Source organism: Melozone crissalis, unplaced genomic scaffold (assembly GCF_028551555.1).
Source record: "Melozone crissalis strain CALT ecotype California unplaced genomic scaffold, PUWL_Pcris_2 ptg000029l_1, whole genome shotgun sequence".
Taxonomy (NCBI): Eukaryota; Metazoa; Chordata; class Aves; order Passeriformes; family Passerellidae; genus Melozone; species Melozone crissalis.
In genome coordinates, this window is record NW_026535807.1 from 8,781,968 (window position 1) to 8,807,559 (window position 25,592).

The 25,592-nt window shown below is 37.8% G+C and overlaps 1 protein-coding gene across 1 annotated transcript in view; it reads right to left on the minus strand.

The window, feature by feature from the left end:
- PRKAR2A (protein kinase cAMP-dependent type II regulatory subunit alpha) overlaps positions 1 to 25,592 on the minus strand; it is a 58,031-nt gene that overhangs the window by 26,917 nt on the left and 5,522 nt on the right. Inside the window, exon 2 of the mRNA XM_054281071.1 lies at positions 6,929 to 6,964. Coding sequence (XP_054137046.1) covers positions 6,929 to 6,964 — 36 coding nt within the window. The remainder of the gene's footprint in view (positions 1 to 6,928; positions 6,965 to 25,592) is intronic.

A 25,592-nucleotide genomic window follows, 5' to 3' on the forward strand; every position in this document is an offset into this window, starting at 1 on the left:
GCTTAAGAAAATTGGGGTCTTTCCTCTCCCAAATTTTGGAGACATGGGAAAACCACACCAAATCAGATAAGTGCTTCAGGCAGCCAAGTACCCACACACAAGGCACCTCCCAAAGTCAAGCCTGACTCAAGTCTCTACAAATGAGGGCTCAGAGCAGCTCCTTAGATACCTTTAATATTTCCTGAAGTGGGCTTTCATAATGCCATTATATTCCTTACACTGAGTTTTTTTGTATTCCTATAACATTTTGTGTTAATTTCGGCTACACACAGACTCAGCAAGGTGTTCTGGTGTTAAAAATTACCAAGCAGAGTTCCTGAAAGTACCTCCTTTCACATTTAAATCAAGTCTGTTTAAACTTATCTGTTCTCCATGGATGGACTATTTGACCTATTCCACATTTAAACTGAAATTACAGCAACCTAAAGTTGATTGAGGGTATTAATCAATATAGGAGCATAACATCTCTGACTCTGTCTAAAACTTTATATTAAAACAGGGATGAAGTGCAGCCTTATATATTCACAAGAAAAATGGAAATCACATCTGACTCTGAGGTCACTCTAAAGATACATTACAGCACCAGGTTTTGCACCAAGTATAAAACTCTTTTTTAGCCTGTATTGTGACAGGCATTTTGAGATTTGTGTGTTTGACCAACAAACCAAACTTTCATCTGGGCTTTAATTCCCATGTTAAAAACCATCCTGAGTTCAAAGAACAAAAACAAAACAAACAAAAAATTCTCTATCACACAAAAGAGAAAAGTTTAGTTCCAACCTATCAAAGGGAGAACTAAATTTTATTTCAATCATCAGCTGAAGGCTGATATTTTCAAAAGTATTTATGTATACAAAGATATGGACCAACATTTATGCAGGCTTGATAAAGACCTTTAATGTAAAACAATTAATGGAAGTTAACCACTTGCACCTTTTGCTACCTGAATACTTTTGGAAAACTGATCCATATTGCACTACTTGCTTAAAAATGTGCATAGCTAAATTTGCTCCCAACTCCTAAGGGCTAATTTCAGTTAAAACATTTGACTTTGGACAAACAACTTCTAATTCTTATGTTACACTCTGGCCATGAACTATTATTAAGAAAGCATAAATAAAAAATATGAAGGATTAATTGATTCTACTTCACTGCAGCACTTATGTGCATTAAGCAGACTGGATGAGATTTCTTCTGACCAGGAATTGCACTGACTTAAATTTTAAGTACAGATGCTCCCAGTGCTGTATTTCTCTTTATGTCACAAAAAAAAATCCTGCAGAATTGTTCACAACACTGTGAAATCCAAGTAATTGTGAAGTCATGACTATTAATTTCCAAAAATAAGCATTTTATTATTCACTGAACGTCAATCACATGCCAGGAATTTTTAAATAAGTCCCAATATTGCAAACAGAGAAAACAAGCTTTTTTTGTTTAACGAATAATGATTCAGACACTTTCTTACAGGAGAGCACCCACACAATTTATCACCACTTTCATCTGTCATCCCACATGCTTGGCTTTTGCTCATATCAACATTTTTTAAAATGAATTCTTTTCACTGTAGTTATGATACTGGTTTTGCAATCATTAGGGCTAGCAAAAATCCACAGAAGGTTGTTGATACAGGAAAACTGTGCCTTTTATAAAAATGTGGATTTTTGAAGTCTCTTATCATTTATCACATGCCTGGAAATCTATCAGCAGAAGTTATTAAGTGTTGTAAGATGGTGAATAATCAATATAGAAATTAATTAAATAGCTTCAAGAGAAGAAACCAGATCATGATTTTCAAGTCAACCTCTGATAATCAGATAAATACACAGAGAAGAGAACAGCACAGAGAAAGTCAGTCATCACTCAGTCTTCCTCCCTTGATGATTTCAAGTGCTGAGATTTTTATCACTGAAGTAGCAGAGAGTATTCTGCAAGAGAAATACTCAAAACAACCTCCCAAGAGAAGCAGTGCCTCTTGTTTCATTGCTGCCATTTAGATGTCCTAATTTAACAGGGTCCCAAAACAGTCTTTCTTACCAAATACTAACATGCTGTGTGGCAATAATTAACAGAACAGCTTTATTAGAAAATGATTTTTGTTAAAGCTGTCATTTTAAAGCACTAGAAGCTACTAATAGGAATTTACTATGTGTAATATTATCATATCCTGACATCTCAACTTGCCAGGGTGTGAAGAAAATGCTGCATTGCACTCAAAAGCACAGAGGAATATCACACTTTAGCAACATATGTGCATTATGAGATGATTGCTCATTTTGGCAGGAGCCAGACTAATGAAGAGTTCAGGGGAAGGAGTCCCCACCACCATCAAAATAGAGAAGAATCAGTGAGTTGGAAGAGCCAATAGTAAAGGCCTCTCATGGAAGCTGATGTGATCAGAAAAAGCCAGAAAATGTCAGGGAATATTGATTTACACATTATTAAAAAAAAAACAAAAAAAAACCAACACAAACCCAAAAAAACTCCACAACACCACACCATAGTGTCACATCAGATAGCTAGAAACAAGAGAAACATGGAAAGTACTGATTCTGAACCCAGCATCTGCTGGGGACACTGACAATTGGCAACTGTCAGGGGTCCACACAATGCTCATGTTTGTTATACACAGGAACACAGGATTCAGGAACATTTCAACAAAATTAACCTCTACACATGAAACCTTTATTCAGCAGCCCCATCTCAGGGGTTTAGCACCCAGAATTTGATCCTTCTCACTCCACTGAGTCTCTGCTGAAAGCTGCCCCACCAAAAGGACCAACTGAGACAAGTCTTGTTAATTTGATTCTTTTTTGTATTAATATGAAAACAGGCATAGATCCTGACAGTTGTGTTACTATTAAGGAAATAACTATTATATATTGCTTCCCTTGATCATATAGCTCAATTATTCTGCTTACAGTTGTTGAATGTGAAAACTGTAATTTCATTCCAATGAGGCCAAAGGAAGGCTCAGGAGGGAGTACAGGCACATGCAAAAGAGAGATTATTACACCAGGTCACTCAGATAAACTGAAATAATTGTAGAAAAAAGATGAAAACTTTTTGTGACACATGTATAGTACGGGTGTCATTTCGTCAGATTATCCTATCCCAAGAAGAAATCTGCAAGTCTGCTGGAGAGTGGGTGTTCTGTGGAATTAATCAAAAGTGTCTAGAAATGGCAATAGAGAAATCTATCAAAAAACTTCACTTTTCTGAAATATGCTAAAACTAAAAGAGGAGGAACTATGCACAAGAGAGACTCTAGTGGGCGTCACACTCTCCCTTCCAAAAACACAATTAACTTTTCATTCATATCCTGCCAGGAGCAGAATTCTCCTCAGTGTTATGTACCAGTTCTTATAGTGGGACAAATAGAAGTGCTCTCTCCCTCTAGTTTTGAAACATCTTTGATATAACTGAGAAAGGAGGTGTCTCTGATTTCTGCCACCTCCCTGCACTGTGTAGTCAGTCCCCAGCCAAGGACACAGATACCGGCAGGCTCTGCAGCCTTCCACGACAGAAAATGAAGTGACCAACATAATTAAGTTTGTTAGAAGCCGCTATGCTTGGAGGAAGATCAAGAAATGTAATGAAGCAAGTATGAATTTCAAAGTTCCCAGCCCAGTTCTTGGGAGGAAGGCCTCCCTAAGGGATTCAGGCCACTCCATCCAAGGCTGAGTCAGTCAGCAATCCATGGAACACAGGTTAGTTTCCCTGGGAGAAGGCTCAGACTCTGCTAACTCAGAGCAGCAGCAAGACAACTGCTCTGCTGGGTAACTAGCACTGAAATTGCATCTCAGCCCATGGCACCCCAGAGCTAGGAGGTTTCCAAATCAGTGAGCTGGTTTTTACCATTTTAGTTTCTACCACCAAAATAGCTTACGATTTTACAAACAGGATTATTTTAATGAAGTCAGCTCAGATACAAATTAGAGCTGACCAACCGTTTGTGTGCACACCATGGATCTCAACACGTTACATGGCCAAACATGCCACACACAAGCCAGCTATTCACTAGATTAATTTCTAGAGGAACATGAAGCTCTCATTTCTCCTTCTCCCTCCAAGCATTCTGTGGAAAAGGCTGTTTCTCTTCATGAGAACACTACCACTCTGCACTTCTATAAATAATTACATGAACATGATTAGATAAATCCCCTTCTTCCAGGATGACCCTCCTGCACAGTCCATTTTGAGTAAGTCTTAAAGAATGACAGCTAAATATTTACAACACTGGTAGTATTTGCCAAAACAGTTTAGATGTTTCATAACCAGAAATAAACACCTAAATGAAAATTTAGTAATCATTAGAACAGATTTATTCTATGGGTTTATGTATCTCTAGAATTTTCAATAATGCACCAGGGGAACCATGATCATCCTGTTATCTGTAGGCAACTAATCAGAATCAACCTGTAGAAAACACTTCAAGTTTAATATTAAAAAATTAATAAAATAACTAAAAAGAGATCCTCTAACTGCTATGTGTAAGAGAGCATAATAAACACCTGTTAGGCTCCAAGAACACACCTGTAGTTGAATGGTTTACCAGAACAATTATTAGCCCGTCATAAACTGCATGTAATGTAGACAATCACTTTATCAACTTTTCCTCTAAAAATTATAAAAAACTATATTTTTCTTTTATTTTTGACCTAGTGAATGAGGACAATGCTGTAATTCCCTAGGCAGCCAAACACTTAAAAAGAACAATGCTTGCTTGAATTTACCTCAATACATCCCGTGTTAGCTTTTAAATGCTCTGTAAATCTATGATTTTGTGCATGCAAATGTTGATAACAGCAAGCAACTGAGCTCTGCTCTTCACTCCCCTTACAAACACACACTGCACTGGAAACACAGAAATACTGGTTGGATTGACAAGGTTCAACATGGACTAGCAGAAAGCTCTTCTGAAGAGAAGACCACAAAATGAAATTACAAAGAAGAATTATGTGCCAGCTTTTCTATGGTTTGTTCTGCTTTACTTTATAAGTTAAATGCAGAAACATTTAGCTACTATGCTAAATAATCTGTAAGGCAACAGTGGTTTGGTGTTTGCTGTTATTTTCTCATTTATAAAGACAAAACCTATCTCACAAAAATTGCAGAATGAAAACTTGCTGAAAACCTTATGCATCAAACACAAGTCAAACAAAATTCAGAGCAGCAAACCCAGCAAGTCAGTCACTGATTTTCTGCAAGGGATTGTAAAATGTGGCTGCCTGTGATGGCAGGGGGCTGAGCTCAGTACCCAGCCTCATTCCTATGCAGTTCTTGAGAGAAACAGCAGATATGAAGTGGAATAAACCACCCCAGCAAACAACCCCCACCCCAAAGCAGTTTCTCTGCTTTTCCTGCCAAGAGAAGGAAAACTGCATCTCTTTGTGTGCATATGGATGGTGTTTGCATTGCCTTTGCATTTTAACAAATCCCACACTGATCATGACCTATACAGTGTATACAGAGAGAAAATTGATTTTTTTTATATTCTGGAAAGTATTTAACATAGCAGTAATATACACATATTCTGTTATTGTTTGTCTCCATGACAATTCTAATATGAACTGTAAACTCTGAATATTTCTAGCTCTTCCTGAAGCAGGAGCATTATTAAGCAACTAAAGCCCTCCTTAATCTAATTGCACAAGTTAGCAATTCAATTTTACATTTGCTTTTTAGTTGTTCACATTAACCTTTAGACCCCCTAAATGAGAGAATTGTTTTTGAACTAAGAGCAGCTCAGTACTGTGTGAGCACCAACACTGCATTTCAAAAAGATTCAAAAAGTCAAAAAGATTACAAACACTTTCTGATTAAGGCTTAATTTTTTAACTTTGGGAATAACTCAGTCTTTATTTAAATTTAAATCTGAGATTTTTTCACTCCTCATTTCTAAGATTTTTCTCCATCAGCAGGATCCAGGATGGATTAGTTTAATTAGAAGAGAAAGTGTCTTAGGCCTCTCCAAATACTCTACAACATATGACTCTCAATATTTACTATCAGAGCATCAAACTCCACCATCCAAGATGAAATTCTGTCCTGCCTAGATTTCTCATGTAATCATATCTCAAAACTAGAGCACTGTCCATCTTTAAGAGTTATGAAATTCTCATTATACTCAGTTATTTGTTTGTAGTGGCATAAATAAACAATTATCTTTAATAATATCCAAGCAACCAGTAGGAATGCAAATGAACTGCATGGGTATAAGGACATTTTGCACATAAACACATATTAATCTCATATATATGTGGTATATAAATAAATAAATGTATTACCAACAATGCCCCACCATAACTAACATACCCAAAAACATGTCAGATCACCCACATGAATTACAAAATGAGTAGACTTGAACTCAAAACTAGAGAGAAAACACTGAATACACTGGCATTTTAAAGATATTTGTTAAAGCAGAATTAAAACTTTCTGGACCAGCTAAATGTTAGTAAAATATTTGAAGACAAAAAAAAAGTACCACATGCAAAGCAAGTCACATTGCACTTCAAATGAAAAAACAATGTAATATCTTCTCATCAACATATAACATTTTGCTCATGTGATACTCTTCAAAATCAACTTGCAAAGGAATTTTTTGGGAGTTAGTTTCTCATTAAAGCATTTTATATTGGTTGAGATAGGAAACAAACAAACAAATAAGTATAATCTGTGTCTCTAGAACAAGTGAACAGCCACTAATTCAACTACTATAAATATCAACTGCATATCTAAATGTGCTGACCATTGGCGCCTACAGTGAATTAAGAAACAATTCTCATTATTTCAAACAAAAACAATGCCAGAATTATGAGACATAAGGCAATAAGAGAAAGGTAATATTTAATGTACTTCCTTTAGTCAGATACACATTTCAAAACTATTTCAGATACTTTGAATTCTTAAAAATAAACCATACCTGATACTCTTCTGTTGTATCGGTTAACAACTGGAGCTGGAAAAAAAGAAAAATAAAATTACACATTTGTATTTATTATTACAAATATTTTTAATTATTTGCATAATCATTATATACTTTCAGTACAGAAACCCCATACAAATCTCTTTTTTAAATGATACAGCATAAAGCTTTCATCCATTCACTTGCCAGCCAGTAAGCTTTTATTCAAAATGAAACTTCATATTCCTGAAGGCATTACATGCTAGGATGGATGGTAAGTAGCTTTGGGCTGGGTTTTTTCCTTTTTACCTAAGTCTGACAAAACATACCTCTACACAGATTATCCAATCATAACCTATCATCAGCTAGCAGCCTCAATTTATTTGGTATTATTGCCAAGCATTGCAGCACTTTAGGTGAGTTCTACCTCATTAAGGTGGATCAAAAGCCAAAGAAGTTTTGGCCAACCCATTCTGTGCCCCAAGCAGGGCAGGGCAGGGCTCCCCCAGTCCCTGCAGCCCTGAGCAAGGCTGCCTCACACATTGAAACTGGAGAATGCTGAGGTGCAGCATCCATTGCCTCCTTGCTCATGCTGTAGCTCTACAAGGCACGTGGATTTTGGACTGGGATGAACTGCCTGAGTTCCACTGTGCATATCCATTCTGACATTACCTTCAGCAAACAGCACCTTTCCCCCTTTTACAGTAACCAAGGCACCGTCTTTGAGAGTTACTTCAGTCTCAAAAAAAAACCAAAACAAAATCTGCCTGTAAAGTTTCACCCAGAACAAAACCAAAGCACTCTCTTCTCCTTCACTCTAACAACCAACATCATTTTATTCTGACTGCTTCATAGGTTTTCATTTTCTTCCCTTCAATAGGTAATTCTATTTTTCCTGATACAACCTTTCTATTCCATTCTTTCAATATTTAAGAATTAGAGGAGCCTTTATACCCCATCAAAGCAAATGCATCACAGAGCCAGATTTATTAAACACCCACCACAAAAATCTTAATGACCCCATCATTTCTTAGAAACTTTTGAGTATCTCAGCACCACCAGAATACAGAGAACAATGATTACTTAGCAAAGCCAGAAGAGTTCAGCTTCTTTGGAGCACTTACAACCATCCTACATCTATATGAAAACACAAAACTGCAAATAATACCCCAAAAATGAGATCAAAATTATTATTGGGTATTTTTTTTAAATAAAGGAATTCAGAAGAGGTTGGAGGGGAAAGGAATAATCAGGCTAATTCCATAGTTTTCAGCTAAATCTATTAACAGGGAGACAATGCTCAGCCTCAAAAGCAGCTCAGGATTAAATGCAACATTATTATGAATTTTACAATTTAGATCTAAACTTCTATAATATGATATAATCCTTATAAAAATAACACTGACACAGTGTTTCATACATCAAGCTTGAAGAGGTTCAAAAACACTGAATAACAACCCTGAGAATTCAAGTAACTTTCTCTTCAAACCTTTCAGCAATTTACGACCAGCAGGGACCCTTCCTGCAAATAAGGGCAGGACTTATCTCACTTGCCAAAAGACACCAGGGATGGGAGAAGTTTACCCCACCTTAAGGGGAAGCAGGGATTGGGAATACAGATCCATGCAGGTTTATTAAACAATCTCATGATATGAAAGTGTTCAGACATTTTGCCCTTTCTTAACTTTTCCTCGTGGGTATGTCTGTGACACAAAACTGCTCTGGACAGTAATTTGCCCCCGTAATTATACTCACATCTAACTGAATAACTACTCAAAATTGGCCAATTTGGACCTAAAGAAACAGGAAAATTCACTACTTTTGTCCAGAGACCCAGTCAAATGCCTACCAGTTCTCTAAGGTTTTGAAGAATGGGAAGACCGAAACAAATTAGTTCAGTTTCCACTACAAAGTCCTTTATTACAAAAGACAATACTAAATTCAAAATGTAATTTGATATGTTTGCTGTACAAGCACCTCATCAAGGTCATAACAGTTTTCAGTAAATTATTAACCAGTCTCATGAACGGATTCAGATACTTTTAATCAACACCGTTAGTGAGTAAATACATTATTTCAGTTTCTATCTTGCACATACAGAATTTCTTCTCCACCTTATGACTTCTACACCCATTTCTTGCTCATATTTAAGAATAATATTTTCATGTCTTTGAACAGAATTAATATACTACAGAATACTCTGGTGTACTTTGGGTAACATAGAAAAAAATCCAACAACGATGTCTTCTTTTGGAATCTTAATTATTTTATCCCATAGCAGGGTTCAGTGTCATCAAAACTGCATCAAGTTTTCCAATGTTAAAAATGAGCAAAACACATAACCTTTTAAGGGCAGTTAAGAGACGACTATTATTCTGCCTCCACAAAGCTTTTAAGATTAAAATGATAGTTTGCATCTCTTACACCAGTGACAGTTCTAACATGTATAAAATTCACTTTTATGTGTTGTCAGATGACTATTTTTATGCTAAAGAGATAAAAATCTGACATTTCCTAGTAGAGAAGATTGGTGAGGTTTTCTTTCCTTCTGGCTTACCAATGAAAAGCTCTCATTGCTTATGACTATTTTCAGTATTGCACAGTCATATTGCCACTCCTATGGCACCCTTGTGTTTTGCTATTGGAAGTACACGAAGGAAACGCCTGGCATTGAGCACTGCTAAGAGAAACCTCTCCTGAAGGTCCCATGAACACCTACGCTGGTCTGTGGACAGATTCCAAAAAATCAGATGGGGTGGAAGGGAATAATACATTTACTGTTAATACAGCCTAGCTCCTAGGCTGAGCATTAAAGGGCACCTAATTTACAGCAATGGTGATGGACACACCAATAACAAATTCCTACTACACCAGAGCAGCCCCCAGAGCACAACCCTGCCTGCACTGTGACAAGAATCCAGTGAATCCAGCACTGCAGGACCTGGTACCACTCAGAGATCTGGAATCTACAGAAACAAGATTAAACTACAGCTTTGAAAGAGGAAACAATTTTTTTTTTTTTTTTTTTAATCTCCAGTTAGAACTCCCCCCTGCTGCACACCCATGGGCCACATTCAGTTTGAACAATGGCCCATGTCTCTGGTAATGATATGAATGTTATTATACTTTAATTGCAAAAACTATAATGAGATTAGAAGATTTTGTTGTGAGATGATTGCATTGTAAACTCCCCATTATGTCAAAACCTCAGGTGCAGCAATATTCGAGTTTAAAATGTCTCATACCTTTGGCACAGCTCCTGCTTTTACTTGGCTCATGGGAACCAAGACACAGTAATTGGGTAAACACAACAAAAACGGAGGTAAATTAAACCATTGTACCAGAAGAGAGCAAAACGGCCCAATTTCCTCCCTGGCAGCCAAAGGCAAGCGATTCTGGCACTGGAAAGGCAGATCAAGCTGTGCATTCCACACTTCTGCCAGAACTGACTCAGGACAATCATCCTACTCCACTGTTCAAGAAAAATCAGGAATGTCTGCTGAACATGTACGTGCCCTCCATTCTGTGATTAGACACAGACTGAAGTAAGTACTAGATAGGAACACTTAAAAGGCTGCTTCAGATTGTCATTATATTGATTTAATAAAAAATATTTTAATAAATTGCATAAATAGGTCAATACTGTACATTGCAGACCTTAAATTCAAAAATGTGCATTACATCAAACAGCAGCAGTGCCATGCAGTTAGTGGCTACTGCTAACTGTACTGCCACTTGCTAGTGGCTCCATTTCACTGGGTTTTCTCACTTGAAAAATCAGGCATGTAAATCAGACACTGGGATTTTAATTTTTTTTTTTGAATACTTTCCATAAGTGACAAAACATGAATTTCTCCAATATCCTTCAGTTTGCTTTGGCATTGAGATTTACTTTGAAATATCTGATGCTCAATTATGGCTCACTATATTTAACTCACAATAGTTCTGAGTGTGGTTATAAGCAGGTATAAAATACAGCCCCATAGGTGAAAAATGGACACAGATATTTTTCTTACTGTTTTTAAGCCAAATCAAACCAGCAATTCCAATATTTAAGGCAAACAAGTGACAGTAAAACCACTCTTTACAACCAGACCTAAAAGCACACTTTTCCTACAGTGCGTGGGCTCCTTTCTCTGTCATTGACTTTGAAAAGTGACTGGTAAAAAAAACCATCAGGCTTTTTTAGATGTACACTACTACCGTAACAGGGAAAGCTGTTTCTCTACACTACTCACAAGCCTGAAATGAACAGAGGTACAACCATCATTCTCCCAGCTACTGCTACCCACTTATTACACATACTAATAAAAATTCTTACAGAAAAAGACAAAACTCAAAAGATCAATTCAGGGTCACAGGAAAAAAAAAAATTCTGGGGCAAACAAAGGACTGGCATTCCAGGCATGACAGTAGAGTACAAGGTGCTACTGCTCTGTACAGGATGTACCTTGAAAACTTACTTCTCTTTCTTCACAAGCACTTTGCTTTTCACTATGATCTGTCAACATTTCCTAATTTCAACTAGGGTGGAAAAATCACACTGTTTGTGATTCTGAATACGATTTACAGTAGCATACTAAATTAAGCTATTGTGCATACAAATATTTAATACAGATCTTCTGTGTAATCTAATCAACAATTTTTGAAGGTTTCCTGATGAAAGATGGAGCACAGCTCATAGTAGGTGGCATAAACTTAGTATAGCACTCAGAGTTCAAAGAGCATAAGCACAAAACACCAGCTTTATTACAACCAAGTAGCACAAATCAGTGATTTACAGAGTACTTTCCCATTGGATCATGGCACAAAATCATCCTGTGGGAAGAGAAACAAAAAGAGAAACAGAATGTAAACGGTTCTAATTTAACAAGTCAATTAAGTTTATCCAAACAACACATGAGTTGACACTAAAAACTATTAAAGCTGAAATAGCAGAAGCAGAGTGGAGTATAAATCTGAGGCGTGACTGTCTCTCTGGAATGCTGTATCAAGTTACGATAAGGAAGTGCCAGACTACAGCTGTCAAACTGTTTTTCTACACACCAAGATGTTAATGGACTTACATAAATAGGAACCACCACAACTCTGAGAAAACTCATCAATTCAAGATCAGCTTTTTTAGGATTCCTGTCAATTAAAAAGTAATGCTAAAGCAGAAAGAACTTTCATCATCAGACATGCAACTGTACTTCAGTAAATACCAATCTGAATCTTTTTTTTCACCAGGTAAGTAAAACAGAATTCCCTCTGACTGTTACCAATATAACAGCTGCATATCCATGATTTCCTTCAGGATGTCCTTGCTGGATAATGGCAAATTCTCACTTCCCCCTTCCACATCTCTGCTTTATAAGGTGAGGACCACAGGTAGGGCTACAAACTACTTAAGATTTTTTCAGAGGCAGCTCTGGAACCCAAGAGATCTCCTCAAAGCTTCTCTCAGAAAAGCAGAACAGACAGAAATGGATCAGAGTTTTATAGACATCCTTTTATTTTCCTTTCTATTCCCTTTAATTTCCCTTCTATTCCTCTGCCTACCCACCCCCAAAGAGGAGGATGGAAACTCAGAGCCCGGTTAGACAGGCAGGAGAGACCCTGATGGTGTCAGCTGAAGCATGCCAGACATTTGGAGGAAGACAAAAGGTCAGGGAACACTGGGAAGAAGTGAGTTTTCAGAGAACAAACAGAGGGAGGACAGAACAGAGAACATTAAAAAATAAAAAAGTGGAAACCATGATCCACGATTAGGTACACACAGGCTTTGCTTTTCTGTAAAAGACTTTTACATCTATTAAGTTGGAAAACAATAAAAATTATTACATTGCTATTAAACATTGTTTTCCTGGCTGCTGCTGTAAAAATAACAGAGACATAGACACCTTGTTATTTCTCAGTATTGAAAAACAGCTGTCATCAACAGCAAGAGAACAAAACATAAAAACAAAGTTGCAACATATCCTGGTCTCCAATTTAATTGCTTTTCTTTTAATTTGTATTTAAAAATTACTGACAAAATGAAGAAACACTGTCTGAAAGCCTCATTTTTGAAGAGTCTCTGACCCTGGCTTTCCAAGTTTTTTAGAGCCCCTCTGATAGAAAGAATGTAGCAACTTCTGAAGGGAAAAGTTGAGTCAACAAGCAAAGCATTTATGTCAGTGAAAAAAAGATGTTTATGAAGTTAAAACTGTTGTGCTATTTTGAGTTGGCTCTTTTTTGGTTTTCAAGTACAGTAGAAAAATGAACATGCACTCTGGAATGGACAGACTTTAAACAGCTGATCAATTCAAGAAAGAAATCATTGCTTGACTAACTGAAAGGAATCTGGTGAATCTCTGGTTACAATGGCACTTCTTGACTAAGGCCTCCAGAGTGTTGTTTGTTTTTAAATCAAAGATCCTTGTTTCCAATGTATCCCTGTCTCAATATTCCCTTTCCACAACTGAACCTGAGCAGTCATGCATGGCACTGCTTTCATTCAGAGATATTCATTCTCACAAATAAAGGACCATTACCTGCTCCCAGAATTCAGGAGCTTGTACAGCCTGACTGAAGCCTGGGCCCAGGAGAACAAACACCTTCCAAGCAGCATTTCACATTATCTGACATTGCAATGGCATGACCCACACAGCCCTCTCCTATTTCTTGCTGACATGTCTCAGATCAAGCCAAACACAGCACTTTTTTATTTTTTATGAGTGTAATCTATATTATGAAGATCAAAGAGATAGCAACAAGGCATGCACTTGCTTTACAGACATGAAATTAGAAAAACTCCTGGTGCTGAGGTACAATCTCAGCTAAAAGGACACATTTCACAGTGATTAAAGATATAACCATATGCTGATACTACAACAGAGATTGTCAGGGACTGAAATGAAAGACTTGGGAATGTTATCAAGTATTAGAAAGACAAATCTATGCACTGCACAGAGAAAGAAGGATGCTGCAAAAAGCCAGGAAAGTTAAGAAGCAGCTGACAAATCTTCAAAGCATTGTCAGAAGAGGCAAGACACTGGAAGGTACAACAAAGCAAGTGAAAAATGGAAATTTGCTTGGGCTTTAGGAGTAGGCTTAGAGAAGAAGGCATTTCAGAGAGAGAGAAGCTAAGGAGCCACATTAGTAATAGCAGAAAAATTAAGCTTACAAATCAAACATTAAGCAGATGATAAAAAGAAAAGATCCTAAACATATTTGAATGTGACTTTCACTGGGATTGTGAGACAATGGAAAAGCCAGAAAAGGTCAAAGATGAGAATGAGACTGTGGAGAAACAGAAATATCACATCAAGAAGTAAGTGCAAGTTTCCTTAAAATAAATGCTTCATACAGAAAAAGATATTGGCATCTTATGTAGGGAACCACATTTCCCAATCAGTAAGAAACATGGGCAAAGCACCCCCATGACCAGATGCACTGGCAGAGAACAGAAATCCTCCTCCTTTTCCAAGGCTCCTGACTAACCCCTCCTATTCTACCAGTTCTGCTTTCAAACCTCACCTCTTTATCCACCAGTCTCCTGATCCACCAGAGATCAGAGATGGATGAGGCAGGAGGATTAATACCTCAGGGTACTTAGGATTTTTGAAACATCACAAAGATAAATTTTCTCTGAAATCTTTTCATTAGAAACTTCAGAAGTGCTGTTTAAAGCAACATTTGGCTCTGACACACACAGTTCTTTCAGAGCAACACTTTCTGTATTTCAATTGGTTTTTCACTATGGTTTTGATTTCTAAGGTTTAACTCCACATCCTCATACCTTTTAAAACATCAAATCCCAAAGACTTTTGATCAGACTTTTATCCTGTGCCTGGTTGAAAGGTGCAATCACTGTTACAAACTAACAAAACTTAAACCTCTTTCAGGCTTTTTGGAAAGCTGAGTTCCACCAAACATACTTGGAAGTCCTGGAGATAATTCCTAAATGAGTCATAAAAAACGTCATTTAACTATATCTAGCACATCAGTCTATTTTTATTATTTCCAACTGCGCTGCTTGCATAAATCTCTTTCTACAAAATAATTAACTGTATACAGGTGAATGCAATCTGAGTAAGCTCATATATGTGAACAAACAAAAAAAAATCCCAAAACCACAATAATAGAATCAGTCAAGGGAAGGTGTTTTTCCATTTTCAGAAGCCTAATTAAAAGTCCCACCATTATTCTGAACATCTGAATGCAGAAAACATTGTAAAAACTAATAAGAGCAACAACTCACTGGGGGCCTCTCACAACAGGAGGTCAGACTCACCACAAAATTCTAAAACTCCTCCCTAAGTAAGATGGTCCCTACATCAGCAGTCTGGGACATCCCCATCACACCCAGCTTCACAAGGTCTGACATTCCAAGCAAATTAATATTATCCTCAGGATAGCACAGAGCCAACTTCTCTGAAGGGGGCATGTATCAAATAAATACCATCAATGAAGCCAAGGACTTTTTCTCAACAGTCTGGTCAGTAACTTTGAGAGAAGTATTAGCCAGGCAATGTAACTGTAATAGACAAATATAAGCCAAATGCAGATCTTGGAGGAAATCTTCATAAGGTAATAGGGATGAAGTGGAAAATGCTATCACTGGCACTGGCTTTAGTGTTTATACAGCCTCAGGAATAAGCAGCTGTAAAATTAAGTTTGAAAATAGTGGAAGACATGCATGTGACAGCTATGGTAAAGGCACAAGTGATGCAGTGCATGGCTGCAGGTATTTCACACCTCCTGTCACTGTCTTTTCTGTAACCTCTTCCCCCGTACCCTCCCCTCACAACCTCCATTCTGCCCCAGAGGAGAAGACAAATGCAGCTGCAAAGAGGAGAGGTACGATTCCACTCCCACAGAAACTCTCCTACTTTCAGTTTCTGTATCAGACTTACCCTGCTTGTTTTTAAGGCCTTTAACCAATTCCTCCAACCAAGGCTTTGCTTTGTGTCTCCTGCATGCCACAGAAGCATGATAAATATTTCAGCAATTAATACACATTTTCCCAGCTGCACTGCTGCTCTCTCCTGACAGTGAACTTTGGGGTTACAGTGCACCCCTGATGTCCTTGTCATTCTCTACATTCCCCAGTTTTGTTCTACCCCACCTGTGCAGGATGGATTTTTCCTGATACACTGCACAGAACACTTCCAAATCCCAGTTAAACACACATACACCTGTATATACACCTTTACAAGGCCTCTTCCAGTGAGCAACTCCTCAAATAACTCATAGACATCCTATATTGCAACTATTATCTGTCCTCTAGGCAGAGGCATATTTTAAGGCACAGGAAACATTGCATGTACTCCTAATATTTTTCTAGGTACATCTGGCATTTGAGAAAACTTCAATATGGCATAATTCTGTATTTTTATTTGAATGTATAATGAAGAGTTGATTTCCTCCTATATGTAAAGAAATATGATGATGATGATGCACAGATATTCTTGCGGGTTAGCAATGAAAAAGAGAGAAATAAGAAAATTTTTGACTGCCTATCAGTTTTCACCAGAAACACAATTTTACATTCACTGCATTGTATTTTAAAGAGATTCCATCTGCTCTATCTGTAGTGCACATTAATATTCAGAAGACATCTGCAGTGTGCAGACCAAGCTTTTAATTGGAATCATGTCACAGCTACCATCACACAACACAGAATGTAAATGTTGGCTATCTGCACTTGGCAGCTGCTTGGCAGGCTCAGCATAAAGTCCTACTGAGACTGATAGTGTCTTTAAATAATGCAGTATCAGGATATAAAAGCTATCTTGAGAAATCAAATATTGACTATCATATCCATAACTAATATCACTTACTAGCACCCTAAACTACTTATAAGCAAAATATGGTTCATATTCAGCCATCATTTTCAAAGAGAGACAACAAATTGATACAACTGAGCACTCACATCTTTCACTAGGATAGATACTTAAGCAAATTTAACTTGTACACAAAAGGGGACAATGACAATTGAAGCTCAGTACAAACAAAATGGTGTAATAAAGCTCAAAGCATTTATAAAAATCTAAAACTCAAGCATTGCTAAGGACATAAGAGCACCTAAATAAAAATTCAATTAACAGGTGCACTCAGTGAATTAAGATACTTTCCTACAATGTCAGACTAATTATTTGAGAATGAACAATATAGTTACCTTTTCTTGGAATTAAAAAAACCCACCCAACCCTGAGTCAATAGCATTATCATCTGCTTCAAATTCTTGCCAAACCATGGTAACACAAAATTACATTTTCCCAGTCACCTGCATATTTTCTGCTGATACTCTGCTTTAAATTTCTGACAAATGGAGCAGTGAGCAGCAATCTACAGACAGAGAAAATTGTATGTGTGTGTGTGCAGGTTTATACACACAAACAACGCTCTGTCCAATACAAGCAAGTGGTTGTTACACTGACAAACTGGTCTCAGGTAAGCTGCAAGAAATTTAAGTCTATCAGTATGTAAGAATGACAAAGGAACTCCAAGAACAACAACACTTGCTTTTCATGAAATACACATTTCCTTGGGGAATTTATATGCCACCACCTTTGCCACTGTACTGTAAAAAACACAAAGCCAAAATTCAAGACCACAAGCCATAAAGGTACACAGTTATACCACCACAAAAATAATTATGCAAGTAGAGGCAACATCAGAACAGAGTCATCATGATGCAGTGTCCTCCTCTGATAGACTAATTGGATTACTGGATCCTCTTAGCTTCAGAGCAGCTCCCAACACAGATAAGGGATTTAAGAGAAGGGGAAGACACAATTGTTTGTGTTCAGAGCATGCATACACTCAATGTGTACACTCAGTCTCAAACCTGCACTTGCAGATCTGCCACCATTTGATGGAAGGGTAGGAAAGTAAAGAAACTGAGAAGGCAGAGCTGGGTTTCAGTCCCAAACATGAGAGCACAACAAACCCATTGCTGACCACTGATTGCAGTAGAACTTCCAATCTGTGTCAATGTCAAGGAAAAAAGGGCTGGGCTGGTCTCAGCATTTTCCATCAGTGATGTGCAGCTGGTCTGCTTAAGTTTGGACTACAACAGAAAAGAAAAATTATCATGGGCAGCTGCAGATGAGATGCAGCCTAAGAAGCTTTTCCTTTCACCTCTGAGCTGTTTAGTCTCAGACAAAATAGGTTGGAGCCACCCTCACAGTCAGGTGTATCTCATGTGACAGTATGAAACAACTGAACTACTTCTACAAAAGAGCAATTTATAAGAAAAATATGGAACAGGAGATTTGAAGCTCAGCAGAAACAACCAGCAGCATGGAGAGAGCCTGGTGTGTCATACACCCAGCAGGCATGTTACATCTGCCAGGTCAACCTGAGTTCAGGATTGATTAATTACAGGGATCTAGGTAAAATTTAAGAATAGCATCCTACAGATACAACAGGCACATAAAAGCCCATTGTTCTTTGCCTGGGTCACTCCATTACCAATGAAGTATTGGTATTTCATTACCAATTCCTGCTGACATTTGAATGATGAAACATACTGTGTTTTTACATAAGATAAAACTGCAATAGGTTGTGCTGTCATCTGATTTGATCTGAATAAAAGAGCACAAGGAATTTCAATCAAGTGTCACTTCAAGCTGATTCAGAGCTTAATCTCACACATCCACATTTAACTCAAGGCATAAGCACACATTTATGTGCCAGGGCACTCTGGACAGCTTCTGATGCAATGTTTCTGTGTCAGGGATGTGGTGCTTCCCTCTTTTGTGGTATTTGCAGGGGTCCCCAGGATGAGGTGAAAGATGAGTGAAACTGACTCCATGTCCTTAGAAGGCTAATTTATTATTGTATGATATTTATATAATATTAAAGAACACTAAATACTAAAGCTATACTAGAGAATAGAGAAAGGATACAGACAGAAGGCTACAATGAATGATAATGAAAAACTCGTGACTGACTCCTCAGAGTCCAACACAGCAGATGGTGATTGGTCATTAAGTAAAAACAATTCACATGAAACCAATCAAACATGCACCTGTTGGTAAACACTCTCCAGTCACATTCCAAAGCAGCAGAACAGGGAGAAGCAAATGAGATAAATATTGTTTTTTCTCTGAGGCTTCTTATCTTCCCAGGAGAAGAAATCCTGGCAAAAGGATTTTTCAGAAAATGTGACAGTGACACCTCCTACTCAGCCCTGGTAAGGTCACACCTGGAGCTCCCTGTCCAGTTCCAGGCTCCCCAGAACAAAAACCTCATGGAAATACTGAGGTTTGCTTGGACAGAGTCCAGCAAAGGGCCATAAAGAAGATGAGGGGACATGAAGCATCTCTGGTGTGAGGACAGACTGAAAAAGCTGGACTGTCAGCCTAGAGAAGATAAGGCTCACAGGAGTTCTTATCAATACCTGAAGGGCACTGAAGGACAATAGAGGCAGTTTCTCCTCACTGGCACTCACAGCAGGACAAGAGCCAGCGGCCACAAACTCAAATCCAGAAAGGGTCCACCTGAACATCATGAAGCACTTTTTTACTGCCAGGGGGGCCATACACTGGCATAAATTGCCCAGAAAGGTTCTGGAGCCTCCATCCCCTCAGAAACTGAAAAGCCACCTGGATGTGGTCCTGGGCAACCACTACAGGCAGTCCTGCCTCACAAAAGGGGCCAGGCAAGACCTCCAGAGACACCTTACAAACTCAACCATTCTGTAATTCCACAGAGACCCTCAACAGCTTATTAAAATTCATGCTGTGCTTCCAGTTTAATTTCCAATGCAAGTAGAAGTAAAATTCATCTGCAGGTAGATGGATCTAGTTTCAGGTATCCTTTTTCCAGGTAGGTAACTACAAATTCTGACACAGCCACTGCACAGATTTTGGGCTGTTGGGGTCTAATTTGTTTGGCTGAGTTTTTTTAAGGGAAGAAAGGTAGAAAGAGCAAGCCTGAGAAATAGCCTGGGCTTCTACAGGTTCTTACTATGGGCACATTCTTCATAACTGCAAAGTGAGCACTTTCTTGGGCATTTTTTACAATGCTCACTATTGACATACTGCAATATACCAAACTACTACTTATTCTAATAATGCCACATAAAAATCAAGGTGCATCCACATCCTGGACAACCCTCAGCAGGAGTATCAGCCAGCTTAGCCAGTGTCACAAAAGGCATCTATTATCAGCTGATCAGCTACGACCTTTCTAGGATTTAGCACTCTATCCTGCACAAGTGATCACCTCTGAAGGTTCATTCTTGCCTGAACAGTTTGCAAATTACCTTTCTCAAACAAGTCTTTCTCAAAAGAGCAACAATTTTAAAAGATGGCTCAATTCTTCTGGAAGTCTGATTTTTACAGTTTTGGTGGATTTATATTAAGTGCTTAAAAAAGACCGATGATGTATTGTTGATCTCTGAAATTACAGAAAATTTATTCAAAGAACTGGTGTTTCTACATGATGATGCGTTTAAAAAAACTGCAGAAAAAATCGTATAATACATCACACCACATTTTTTAATAACCCAAACCAGAAAACATTGGTCAGTTGCTTATAAGAAGTTCTACATGTACTTGGAACTGATTTTCTTTCCAGTTTAAAAAAAAAAAAAAAAAGGCAAAACAAAAACCAACACAGCAAAACCCTCCCCCACCAACTCACAGTTTGTGTCCTTGCTATATACAGATTTATCTACAGTAGTGATAGAAGAGGTACACTGGATTTACAGGATTTTATGCTGTAGTGGGGGTTTCAGAGTCACAACACTGGACACACACCAGGTTTTCTGCCTTGCTTTCCCTCATCCCTAAGGTGCAGGATCCTCCATATGAGCACAACTGACTCTACAATTGATGATCATTTATTGTCTGGTGCTTTTCTAGTGACAAAATGTGAATTGCACCCAGTGCCTCTCCAGGAGCCAGCACAGGCTCTGCAGGAGGGTGGCAGCCAGAGGACTGAGGGGTGACACAAACTGATCAGGCAGAATGTACACAGCAGAATGAGAGATTCTACAGAAGCATCATTAACATCTCTGGCAATTTTGTGATATTATGAGCACAGAACATGAAGTACTACTTCACTGCCAGTACAATATATTCATCAGTAATTCACAAGTGAACCTTGTTTCATTGAGATATAATTTGGTTACAGCTTCTTTTAGTAAATAAAGCATAAATAAATTTGAGTGGATTATAAATATGTATGTTTTAAAATTTAAAACTGTTTAATCTCCTAATGTGGTCAATCTTTAGGTTATGGTACACAACCAAATTAGTAAGCAAGAACAACTTCTGTACTGCATCTCAAAATAAAGTGTTTCATAGCTTTTCTTCCTTCAGATTTACACTTCTAACAACATTATATCAACATTCAACAGTTACTTACAACATATAGCTGTAAAAAGAATCATCTCCATGCGAAAATGTATTTTGACAAGACAGCCCCCCACACACACTTCCAGTAATTGCATCCTGTGCACTTTCACAGGAAGAGGATTTTTGGGAAAGAGAAGGGTGAAGGCAGACATATGTTCTGTATCCTAAGCAGGGATAATAGTAAAAAATATCACTGTGTTCTACCCAGACCAAGGAAAATCCTCTTTATAGAGTCACTTAGGTTGGAAAAGACCTTTAAGATAATTGATGGAGTCCAACCACAAACCCAACACTGCTCCATCCACCACTGAGCAGGTCCCTGAGCACTGTGCCAAATCTGCTCATGGACGTCCAAAGTCTCAGCAAGAGCCTTGGACAAAGAACATTCATTCTGACAATTTTTGGATGCAACAATAAAAAATTCCCTGACCAAACTGAGGCACAGCAGGTGGCAAGTGCTGCATGGTTCAGCTTCCAGATGAATTGATTTTTAGGAGCAGAACTTCTAGGATACAACTCCCCCGAGTCACACAGTGCTTCACAACAAATGTACACACTGCAGATCTTCCAGCTATGGAAAGCTAAGAAAAGCTAAAACCACTAGAAAAATCAGTACACATCATGCAAAGTTATATTATTTCATAGTGATATGAAAAAATTGGTAAAATAGTTAATAATTATATGTTTCCAGCAGTAAGAAATTAAAATTACTTCACAGGGATTTAAGAGATGCTCATAAAAAATACAAGTCATGTTTGTGGCTTTTTATCATGAAGTTACAGGATCTTAAAATTACAATTAAAAACATGGTATCCAGGAATGTTTAACACTACAAAAATTGGTCCTTGAATATCCCCACTCTGAATACAAATAATTTTTAGCATTTTATAACAAAACTACACATGGCATTTTTCCCCAACCCTCCCCAAAGGTGTGAAAGACAGAAGACTAAATATTAATCTATTCTAATAAGCCATCTTTCATAATTTATGAACCCGAGAACCCTGTGAGTCTTACAAATACTTAAACATTTTAATCAGAAACACTGGCAACATCAAATGTTTAAAAATTGTTTCTGAACAATTACTTTTTTCTGAAAAAAAATTAATAAAGGGGCAACTAAATCTTAGCATTTTCATTCCAGGGCTGTACAAGAGAAATCTTGCAGAGAGGGGTACCCCCATACCCATGAGAACCAGCTCCTTCACTACAAATGTCCTTGAGGAAGCAATTCTTCCTGAACGATCATAATTAGCACAAGTTTGCCACAAAAATAAGTATTTACTGGAGCCTCACCAGGAAAAATAACACAAAAAATATTTGTGTCTTTTTTCAAAAAAATTTCTTCTATGGAACACAGTTTTCTCAATAGGAAGCAGAAAACAATATGCTGTCCCAAGGGAGGAAGAACCAAAATGGAAATGAAGAGCCATTGTGACATCCTGCTTTACAGCAGTTTGTCAATATGCAATCACCAAGAATGAGGAAATTGGCACCATGGTTGATTCAAAAATACAGAGGAAAACTACAAAGCAGTTTCTCAACCCTCATCCAAAACCCACATTTCATTCCCCACACAAGCTCCACACATGTTTTTTACAATGTTCTGCAAGGACAAGCTCAGATCCAGAAGGACAGAACAGGGACTGCTGGAAGAACATGCACTTTCCTCCAACCTGCAATCCTAATCCACACAACAGCTCATAGCGGGATTTTGTGACAATTTGCTCAGTTCTGCTGGTCAGGCCCCTGATCTGACCATGCCTTCACTAACACCCAAAAAGCAATGCAGGGTTCCAGACTTCTGTAAGATGACCTCACACCAAAAGCTGACATCATGCCAGCCCCTGCAGGCTGGAGACCATTTCTGAACAGAAGCAAAGCTGTTCTGCAAGCCACCAGGAAATAAAAGGAGAGAACAGAGAGTGCCTGAACGTTTCTTACAAAATAAACCCCAAGGTGGTAGTTGGTTTTAAATGACAATAAAAACAATGCTACAGAAGGAATACCTGCAAGTCCCTACCTCATGCCCTGAGCTGTTCCTAAAGATGATTTCTCCCCTAAAGAGAAATTCCACATCTATGCACAGAGAGCTGCCACTCTCAATCATTTACCATTTCTACAGAGAAAAGAAATGTATGGAAAGGACTAGCAGCAAAACTGCTACTAATAAATGCTGGCCTTTGTTATACATGATTTATTGTGTATTTATGAGACAGAGGCCAAATCCTAGCAGTGTGAAAATTGTAAGACAGGGTGCTTTCCTCTAAACCTCCTCTCTCTTGTAAGCATCCTTCCCACTACAGCAGAGAACATTGCCATCATCTCCACAATTCCTATGGTAAAACACCAATGACCACAAAACTGCTGCTTGTTCTGCACAGTGGATTTCTGGAGCTTCTATCCAATGGCCCCTCTTTCAGATCTATATTTTTAAAAGGAAAAAAAGCTTTTGCATTAAAGGATCTCATAAGCACACAACCTTTATTAGTATTACTATCATATAAGACTATGCAGGTCTTTTATGCAAGAGCATTTTGTCCACACTCAAGATTTCCCAGATTTCCCCCGAGCTGCTTTTCTAACCAATGTTTGTTTGATTTATTATTTCCCTTCTCTGTTTCATATTACAGTGAGGTAGAAAGACATGAAAACTGCAGACTGGAGAAGAGTACACACTATTTGCTGTGGAACTGACAGTACCTCAGGAAAAAATTAAATTGGCATGAATCAAAGAATCTTGATGGATCAAAAACCACCAAACAATTGTTACATACCAAAAAAGTACTGATGCAAAGACAGGCATGGAACACAAAGAACCATAACTAAAGGAATCTACAGAACCATCACAGAGGAAGGAATAACATCACTCTAAAAAAGGAACCAGCACGTTTGTTGAGTTATATTCATTACTGTCTCCCTCTTCTTTCACAAGAAAATATGAATGATCATTCATGAAGCTGAAAACGTTACTGAAGCCAGTGGGAAACATTCATAGCTCATCTTGGCTACATTTCCAGTCTTCATTTGAATAATGAGCAACTGCTCTGTCAGACATTAAGGGTTTTAATGACTGACTGGTGAATAGCTCCAAGTGAGCTTGTTCTCTGCTGTCTCCTCCTCTTCCCCGAGACCTCCATTGTTCTATTTTAGGTAAGAGGGTACAAGAAAATTTCACTATTAGCATGAGGGGAACACTGACAGAACTGTCTCAATTCTAATAGTAGTTTATTAAATGAACAAAAAATAGCAAAGTTAAACAGAAGCTAATGTTCAGTACAATATCTAGTACCAATATACAATATCTTCCTTTACCTTAATTTTAGAACCAGCTAGAAAAATACAATTTCAGAAGTTTCATACAACTTTTCTAACAATAAACTTCCTCAACATGGAAACTCAGGATTTTAAGAATTCAGCAATTATTTCTAATGGCTAGTTACCCACTTCAGAGTTACTTATGCTCTTTCAGAAGCTCATACACAGAGTAACTGCAGAATATCAACAGAGCAGAAACAGTCAAGAATTCATCTGTACAGTTATAGCAACTATGTAAAGCTGTTTCTGAAAATAAGCTTAGGAGTTATGTGAAAGGTTACTGGTAAGCAACAGACTACAAATACGAATTTAAATGAAATTTTAAACAAAGAAAATACTGCATGCTTCTTCACATTTTAGGACACACTGATCACTTAAAGCAGAACAATTATGTCAAGCCACTACACACTGAAGTAAGAGGGCATCTTTCTCAAGAGATTGAAAGGAATATCTAACAGATGTTACAGGAATATCAGCAGTGCTGAGGGCAAGACATTAAAAACAACTCTACGTGTACTATGTCAAAATTGCAATAAATTTAGCTCTGATAATTAATACAGAAGCTCATCTTTCCTGATGTAAACCAATGTACACTTAGCAATATCCAGGGATATCTGTATTTCAGTCAAACCCATTATAATTCTCTGTTTCTCAGCCAGTCAGGACCTTTTAGCCCTTTGCTTCAAACTTCTAGTTCTTTTACTGTCTCAGGTAAGGATGTATTACAGATACATTCTCATTAAATTTCCTTTGTACAGAGGACTACTTCCTTCAAGCCCCATGAGCTACAATTTGTGGCTTCCTTAGAACTACATTACTTAGTTCAAAAAATTCCTAGTCTAACCTTGTAATACAGTAATTGCACCTTAAGAACAAATGCTGAAAAGCAATTTTATTGTGATAAACAAATACAGAAACAAAAAGGCCTCCAGGGGGGGAAAAAAAGTATTTACATGCTCTGTCCAAACAACTAAAAAGAAGTAAATCAGTCTCCCTTAATACTTAGTTTATCTTCAAAATTCCCCCAT